Source organism: Macrobrachium nipponense, chromosome 40 (genome assembly GCF_015104395.2).
Source record: "Macrobrachium nipponense isolate FS-2020 chromosome 40, ASM1510439v2, whole genome shotgun sequence".
Lineage (NCBI taxonomy): Eukaryota > Metazoa > Arthropoda > Malacostraca > Decapoda > Palaemonidae > Macrobrachium > Macrobrachium nipponense.
The window spans coordinates 8,341,574-8,351,573 of NC_061101.1; the positions used below are offsets into that span (position 1 = coordinate 8,341,574).

Here is a 10,000-nt window from a genome sequence, read left to right on the forward strand (position 1 = left end):
GTGTATGTGTGTGTGTGTGTGTGTGAGAGAGAGAGAGAGAGAGAGAGTGGGTGTGTGTGTTTGTGTTAAGCGTGAGAGAAAGAGAGAGAGAGAGATATAGGGAGTAGGTGGTTTATGTGTGCGTTTGTTCCATATACGTGTATGTGTATGAGAGAGAGAGAGAGAGAGAGAGAGAGAGAGAGAGAGAGAGAGATTGGATGTATGTTTCTCTTTCTGAATGTTGGTATGAGTGTTTTGCATGTGTGCGTGTGTGTGTGTATGAGAGAGAGAGAGAGAGGGGGGGGGGGGGGGGCAATACTGCAAATGAGTATTAGCATACTTTTGGTGCAGGTAAAATTGCTTCCACTAACGTGCGTTTATTTTTTATTCTTTTTCATCGCGGGGAAGAGAAAATATATTCATATTAAGGAAAAGGCCACAGAGAAAAAAAATAAAAAAAATATATTCTTAATGGCTTGAAATTGGTCGCACCTTAAAGCAGCATAAAATTTAAAAATTCATAAGGTAATTACTCTGAATAAACGGGGTGTGGGAAATAAAGACAAATGACAGCCAAAATATATAATCGTTTTTTATTACACGCAATATAAATGTCAGAATTGACGCAATTACCGGTTATATACCGCGTCAATTATATTTCTATGTACTCTGTTTTCCTTTGTGATTGAATGAGCCTAATTACAGATTAGACTGACTTACTCTGCCATCATAATTCAAAGGCAGGCAAGTATGAAAAATGTGACTTCTTTGTTATTGAATGTTTTATGCGATTGAATTCAAACTATTTTTTATTATAGAAATTGATGATAATTTTCGTGAAGTTATTGAAGTAAAACATTCATATGAATAAATCAAATTTAGACCTCATGCATCAGCTATGGCAGCCACTGAGAGCCATGTCATTGAGTGGTTCATATGTAAGGCATCAATTTAAGTAACTGAATGAGCGTTGATAATGAATGTCCTTTAATAAGCGTAAGAATGTACGATATAACACAAAGAATGTAATAATAACTAGAAGGATGAGAGATAAGAAAATAAAACTAAAGCAAGAGAGCGATTCGCTACTATGGGCACATTTGATTTATTTTGGTTTTTTTGTGGTCATGTACATAAACATGTTTTGGTTTGGTTAGAAAAGAGCGAGATTTTGCGTCATGTAAATGTTCAGGAAGTCTTAATGAAACTTACTTATGAAACTTTGTTCCCAAAGAATTTTTGATGAGAGAAAAACCTAGATTAATGAAGCCAATTGAATCATTAGCTTCCTGACTAACTCCAATATTTTCCAATGAACAACCTCCCACAACATTAAAAAAAAAAAAAAAAATGTATATCCTTTCAGAATCGTACAGAACGCATCCAGCAACATCACATCTTTCACAGATCCTTACCTCGACCTTCGAATCGTCCACCACCCTCTTTGCATTCCAAATATTTCACACTGTACCACAGACCCCATCATCCAAGAAGCTATTCCACCTTCATAAAAGTCTCGAGTGGCATTTGTTCCCAAATGCTCCAAGCGTCTTAATGAGCCAGTTAGCTGCTTAAACGAAGCGCTATCGATTCTATCAGACCATATTATCATCTCCTTGGTAAGGAGAAGGAGGAATCATCATCCCCGGCCAATTGCGGGAATGTCTTAAGCTCATTATGAGAGGTAGCGGGAATTTGTATAAAATGAGATAACGTCCTTATAAGAATGGTAGATAGTTAAAAGTGGTACAATTTTCGGATTAAGTTGCAGAGATAAGAAAATAAAATCGACCACAATTTCATTGTTATTAATAGAACAAAAGATACCATAAGAATTTTATATTATAAACTTAACATTTTCTTAGTGACGTTTATATTTATGACATTTAAGAATTTTCTGTATATTATAGCTTTACCAGCATGGCATATTTATATTTTATTTTAGACGAGAAAGCCAACCGCCGTATATATATATATATAGATATATATATATATATATATATATATATATATATATATATATATATATATACTATATATATATATATATATATATATATATATATATATATATATTGTACGAGCATTTTGAGCTGATTCCAGTTAGATTTGCGCTTGAAATAGGTGCTTATATGTAGGAAAACATACTATATATATATGTAAATATATATATATATATATATATATATATATATATATATATATATATATATATATATATATATATATATATATACAAGTTAAAACAATGAATCCATTTACAAATATATATGCGTGAAAAAATTAATCAACACAGACATTTTTTTTTTCTCAAAATAATCCTCGTCCAGCCAGCCCTGTCAAAGGCTTGTGATAATCTCTCTCTCTCTCTCTCTCTCTCTCTCTCTCTCTCTCTCTCTCTCTCTCAGCAAAGTGTATAAGCACGGTTATCATATCTATCCCTTTCATTCTCTCTGGCTTCGAATCGGTTGGCTATTTTTGGACAACTCTCTCTTTCTCTCTTTCACTATCTGTTTATCACGAAATATTCCCTTCTGCTTCGCAAACTTAGACGGGAGATAAATACGAACCTATCAGTCTTCGACGAACAAAATACGAACGAATTTCAGCAACTTATTGTCCCTGATACACAGATATACTTGCGTATAGCTTGACAGTGAGTTAACACATGGATATATTAACCATTTATTCACGAAGTTGAAGTTAGCTTACACTGATGTATGATTCACTTTTATTTTTTTTTTGGTGACCGATATATATATTTTTTATATATACACAAAAAATACAACACTCTTATCAGATTTGTTAGTGCTTCCAAAATTAGGAATCGTCCGAATTCTGGGAATTCTTATGCATTAAGGTATAAAGTTTTCTGAGGTGTCTTCCATATAAAGATTATATTTATATATAATATTATATATTTCTGCTGCACGAGAGATGTTCCTTTTACACATGAATACGTCCCAGAGCACGTAAGTTCTCCGGTATAGTATAGTATAGGTCTGTTTCCCTCGGGACATCTTTACATTAAAGGCAAGAAAAAAAAAAAACCTTTCCAGCGGTTATTGTTTACAAATCAGTCCAATACGGGATCGTATTGACTGACGACACAGAACACCATTCTCTCTTTTGATCAGGGGGGAGTAACACATCACCGCAGACTCCAGAGTCGCAGGAACCCCCTAAAATTTTCCCCGTAAGTGTAAGTGGCCCAGAGGACCAGCAGAGCGGTTCTGAGGGCGTCGTCATAGGTGGATGTGAGGGTGCAGGCCTCGTCGCTCACCCCGTTGTCCTTGTGGAGTGCTGCGTGCTTTTCCTCTGCAGGGGAAGAATAGAAACAGTTGAGGATTAAAGACAAGATGTATTCTTAGCTGGGACAGAGGCATTAAATCCCTAGTTTCAAGTATAAATACATTGGTTCATTGGGATATGAAGAATGGAAGCAGTTTGAATTATATATAGTCCTTCACTCAATTGATTGATCAGAATATATATATATATATATATATATATATATATATATATATATATATATATATACACACACACACACATATATATATATAAGATTTATATATATATATATATATATATATATATATATATATATATATCTATATATATATATATATATATATATATATATATATATATATATATATATATATATATATATATATATATACTATATATATATATATATATATATATATATATATATATATATATATATATATATATATATATATATATATATATATATATATATATATATATATATATATATATATATATATATATATATATATATATATATGTCTATCTATATATATATATATATATATATAATATATATATATATATATATATATATATATATATATATATATATATATATATATATGTAGATATATATATATATATATATATATATATATATATATATATATATATATATATATATACATATATATATATATATATATATATATATATATATATATATTTATATTTATATATCTATCTAATAAAAGGAGCTCATAAACGCCAAACTATAGAGAGAATGTACTATATTTCAGAGACAGCAGTCTCTGATATATAGTATATTTCTCTATATATTTTGGCTTTATTATGGGCTCCTTTTATTAAAATGGAATTCTGTTATAACAGAAAAGTTTTTTAACCAATCACATATATACATATATATATATATATATATATATCTGTATATATTGTGTGTGTGTGTGTGTGAGATGCATTCCTATCTCGAACAGAGGCATTACAATCCCTTAAATTCAAGAAAATAGGTCAATTCATTGGAATATGAAAAGGCTCACTTTTTAGCAGGACCTGAAATGGTTATGCAGGACTTTGAACAGAGCCAAATGAATTTCTACATAATTTGTCTTTAAAATAGATCTCTTATTACTGGAATTAGTGCAGAAACTCTGTCTGTGAAACAGAAAACTCTACCTGAATTACTACAGAAACTGTCTTGTATGGTAGAGACAGAAATATATATTATTATATATATTATTTATAATATAGATATATATATATAGATTAATATTATATATATAGATATAGATATATATCCATACTTCCATCGAAACAGTTTTTTTAAGACAAATGAGACCCGGACAGGGATGATAGAGACTTTGAAATAATAATAATAATAATCAATAATAAAATAATAATAATAATAAAAATAATAATGCCTTTATTTGCACATTTTATTAGGCAGGAATGAATGCATGTAATATGTGATTAAGTGTGTATGTTTATGCCCGTGTGTACCTATACATACAAACTCCACTAAAACACAATCATACAAGCCAATCTGCCTTCTGGTATGCGTATGAAGCTCTCCAAATAATAAATGCAAGGGGAAGAGTGTTTTGTCCCGAGTAACAATGAGTCTTAGTCCCTCCTTGTCGTAACAATGCAACGTAAAGAGAGAAACAATAAGATATCCTATGCTTTTATTGCCGACTAAAAATGGCCTCGTTATTGTTCCCTGAACTCGAGGTTCTCGAGAAAGGGACACGACTGAAATTTGCTAAACAATGATACCAGCCCTTGAATGTTTTCTGTCACGGGGAGAGTTAACAATTGTTTTTTTGTTTTTTTGTCGTTGTTATTTAACTAAAAACAGAACAAATAAAAACTGCCTCCAACTCCCTGAGAAAATAATGGAAAGTTTAGAAGTTTAGAAACTTCAGGAGCATTTTCGTTCATTGTAGATTGAAATGAAATGTAGAAGCGATTGTGGTAAATATGATTTTGTTTTGTTTTGAGTGTGGCAGTTTTTGACTTTTGAAGTTATATACATATATATTTAGATGTTAATTTTGTATGCCTATACGTTAACATGGCTACATGTATACGATATATATATATATATATATATATATACATATATAATATATATATATATATGTGTGTGTGTGTGTGTGTGTGTGTGTGTGTGTATATTTATATCTATATATATATATATATATATATATATATATATATATATATATATATATATATATATATATATTATATATATATATAGATATATATATATTATATATATATATATATATATATATATATATATATATATAATATATATATATATATATATATAATAATATGTAATACTGACGCCTAATGGTGCCATGCAAAAAGTCATAATATATATATATAGATATATATATATATATATATATATATATATATATATATATATATATATATAATATATATAATATAAATATAATACACTAACTCCTAATGTGTGCTATGCAAAAGAATTAAGAAACATTACCAACAGAAACCCACACCCACTTAATGCACAGATGTCCCATTACCAACCTATTCCTTGTAACCACAAACCAACCCGTTACATTGATCACACTATAACAAAAATTCTCTCCGTCACACAGCCCACCTCACTAGCCTTAACCCAACCCAACCCACACTTAACCTCACCTCCAATGACGTGCATGGTGATATTAGCCGGATGAGCTTTGTGAGCTTCGCAGGTGTATGACCCAGCATCCTCCCAGGTGAGGTTGGAGATGATCAGGGTGCTGCTGAACTCGTCCCCGACCACCTTGAGCGGACGACTGTGCTCGAAGTTGACCATCGTGTTGTTGTGGTACCAGAAGATGTACTGGGGAGGCTGGGTGGCCAATTCCACCTTGCAGTGCAGCTTCAACTTGACTCCCGTGTGGACGTGTACCTCCTGCCCTCCCTGGATGACGGCTCGGGCTTCTGCAATGGATGGAGAGCCGGGTTTTGACGTTTTTTTTTTTTTTTTTTTTTTTTTTTTTTGGGGGGGGGGGTGGGGGGGGAGATGTGGGTTTTAGGGGGTTTTTGGGGGGATTTGCAAAGTACTAGTAGGTTTAAGTGGAGAGAGAGAGAGGGTGGAAACAAATGCCTGAAGTGTTTCTGGCTTTCCAAATTTTACAGAAACAAGAGAGAGAGAGTGAAGCAAAATCCTGAAGCGTTTCTGGCTTTCCAATTTTACAGAGACTGAGAGAGGAGAGAGAGAGAGAGAGAAACTCTCTCTCTCTCTCTCTCTCTCTCTCTCTCTCTCTCTCTCTGCGTCCGTCACGTGTTGTCGCGTAAGTGAATTACTCCTAACCTTTCCTGAAACCTTCCGTCATGGCATTTCGCCCTGGTAAAGCGAATGACGTATTACTGAAAGGAAGGGAGCGACATTGAACGTACGTAGACAGCGGTGCAATGCGTTCCAATTGCGAACGCTTTTACGAATGGGTGGGAAACTGATCGTTCGTGGCATGCCCATATTTTGTGCCTGACACTCTGCTGCATTCCTATACATGGGGATAGAGAGAGAGAGAGAGAGAGAGAGAGAGAGAGAGACAGACAGACAGACAGACAGACAGAGAGAAAGAGAGAGACAGAGAGGGGATGAAACTCAAGAATTAAGACTCTGGATGAAATACGAAATATAAGTGAGAGAGAGAGAGAGAGAGGCGGGGGGTATGACATTCAAGAATTAAAACTGCCCGGATGAAATATGCGGAATATAAGTGAGAGACAGACAGACAGACAGACAGACAGACAGAGACAGAGAGGGGATGAAACTCAAGAATTAAGAGTTTCTGGGATGAAATACGGAATACAAAAGTAGAGAGGAGAGAGAGAGAGAGAGAGAGAGAGAGAGAGAGAGAGAGAGAGAGAATGACACTCAAGAATTAAAACTCTCTGGATGAAATAAGGAATATAATGAGAGAGAAGAGGGTATGACATTCAAGAATTAAAAACTGCCCGGATGAAATATGCGGAATGTAAGAGAGAGAGAGAGATGAGAGAGAGAGACGAGAGAGAGAGAGAGAGAGAGAGAGAGAGAGGATGACACTCAAGAATTAAAACTCTGGATGAAATATGCGGAAGAGAGAGAGAGAGAGAGAGAGAGAGAGAGAGAGAGAGAGAGAGAGAGAGAGAGAGAGAGAGAGAGACTGGAACGTTTTTCTCAATGTCCACAATTTGATCATAGAAACAAAATAAAGCGTTTTCTAGAAAATGTTAGTAACATTAAGCTCTAAACTTACCAAAATCAAGATCCTTATTGATAAATATTTAGATTCTGAAAGTTAATCGAACAACTTTGATAATTTAGTTATCAGAAACGCAGTAGTAAGTTTTTAAGAATTTTTAAAATAAAATACTCTCCAGCTACGTTACCGGGAACCCAGGCCAACTTTTGTAATTCATCTCACAAGGCTGCAGGTCGGAATCTAGTTTGGGGAGAAAAGTTAACTGGTTCCTAATTATACTTTTCATGCCCAAAAGTTTCCCATAGATTAAACAGGGCGAGGAGTAAGATTGGAATTCTTTTGTTGGGCGAAAATAGAGTCATGGGAGCCTTACGATATTTCATCTTTATGGAATCTCGTCTCTTCGACATTTGTGTATCGAGCCTTGCGGTATTTTATCTATAAGAACCTCGTCGCTTCGACATTTGTGTATGGGACCCTTACGATATTTTAGCCATAAGGAAACTCGCCTCTTTGACATTTGTGTCTGGGAGCCTTACGATATTTTATCCATAAGGAACCTCGTCTATTCGACATTTGTGTATGGGAGCCTTACGATATTTTATCTATAAGGAACCTTGTCACTTCGACATTTGTGTATGGGAGCCTTACGATATTTTATCTATGAGGACCTGGTCACTTCGACATTTGTGTATGGGAGCCTTACGATATTTTATCTATGAGGAACCTCGTCTCTTCGACATTTGTGTATGGGACCTTTATGATATTTTATCTATAGAGAACGAAGCCTTTTGTTGAATGTGGGTGTTATTTCAGCATCCTCTTCGAAATTAGAGTGAGGGACCCTTACGATATTTTATCCATAAGGAACCTCGTCTCTTCGAAATTTATGTAAGGAACCCTTGCGAGATTTCATCTCCGGAGAGCCTAGCTTCTCTGCGGGTCTGTACAAAGTCGTTTTCCCTCTTCGTTTTTTAGCCTGACTTACCTACGACATTAAGGGTGAAGAAGAGCGAAGTTGGCGGATGTGTGGTCAGCTGACACTCGTACAATCCAGCGTCCGATTTCCGCACATCCCGAACTGACAGAGCCCACAGCTGAAATAGATCAAGGGGGGAAATGGAGTCTAGAACTGATCAAGTGGAAAATTTGAGTCTATGATTCACCAACAAAGATTTAAGATATTTTCAATGGTTAAACAAATATATTTAAGAAACTCCCATACATCAAGGGGGGAAATGGAGTCTGGAATTGATCAAGGGGGAAAGTTTGGTGTATGATTCACCAACAATGATTGAAGATATTATTAATGGTTAAACAAATATATTTAAGAAACCCCCATACATCAAGGGAGAAAATGGAGTATAGAATTGATCAAGGGAAAATTTGAGTCTGTGATTCACCAACAATGATTGAAGATATTTTTAATGGTTAAACAAATATATTTAAGAAACTCCCATACATCAGTGGAGAAAATGGAATATAGAATTGACCAAGGGAAAATTTGAGTCTATGATTCACCAACAACGATTTAAGATATTTTTAATGGTTAAACAAATATATTTTTAAAACAACCATACATCAAGGGGGGAAATGGAGTCTGGAATTGATCAAGGGAAGAATTTAGTCTCTTATTCACCAACAATAATTAAAGATATTATTAATGGTTAAACAAATGTGTTCAAGAAACCCCCATTCAGTGGAAACAAGTTTTCATATCTCCTCACTGAACAAGGAGCATGGAAAAGATCAAGGGGAAAATGGAGTGTGGAATTGATCAAGGGAAGAATTTTTGTCTATGATTCACCAACAATAATTGAAGATATCATTAATGGATAAACAAATTTATTTAAGAAACCCCCATACAGTGGAAGTACGTTTTCATATCTCCTCACTGAACAGGGAGCATGGAATAGATCAAGAGGAAAATGGATTCCATCATTCACTTACACTTATTTAACATATTTTCATAATTAAATAAATATATTTAGGAAATCCCTATACAGTAGAAACACTTTCTAGGGTGTCCACACTGACGAAGTGAGCGAACAATTCTGACAAACTGTACTTGGATTTCATAATTATATTTGTTCCCTAGTTTGTTTTTCCTTTTTTTCTTTTATTGTCAAGTGTAATAGTTCGATATGATCTATTATCATTACTATTGATTAGATGAATGGAATATCTGTAGGGCGGTAGTTTGCAGAAAAAAAAAACACTTGCTGAATGGAATATCCTGCAGACTAAAATAATTCAAGACATCAAGAAAGATAGTTCAAGTAAAGTAACTGAGTCCAGAGATATTCAGAGACCACTGTGATGCTCCACAAGGAACCAAATTATGCAAAATAGTTCTAGAAAAATAACTAAACTCTAATAACAAAACGCAGTTAGTTTGTGATCAATAAAAACACAGAAGAAATAGGAAAGACATAATTAAGAGAAGAGTGAAGGAGTGAAGAACAACTAACGAATTCCAGTCTGTATAACTGAGAATTTAACGC

At 33.8% G+C, this 10,000-nt stretch overlaps 1 protein-coding gene across 3 annotated transcripts in view; it reads right to left on the reverse strand.

The window, feature by feature from the left end:
- Positions 1 to 2,708: 2,708 nt before the first annotated feature.
- Positions 2,709 to 10,000, reverse strand: part of LOC135211903 (lachesin-like) — an 82,638-nt gene continuing 75,346 nt past the window's right edge. For all 3 annotated transcript variants that reach the window (XM_064245136.1, XM_064245135.1, XM_064245137.1), the window contains 3 exons: positions 8,485 to 8,593; positions 5,959 to 6,243; positions 2,709 to 3,297 (listed from right to left, as the gene is read on the reverse strand). In XM_064245136.1, coding sequence (XP_064101206.1) covers positions 3,131 to 3,297; positions 5,959 to 6,243; positions 8,485 to 8,593 — 561 coding nt within the window. In that variant the 3' untranslated portion in view covers positions 2,709 to 3,130. The remainder of the gene's footprint in view (positions 3,298 to 5,958; positions 6,244 to 8,484; positions 8,594 to 10,000) is intronic.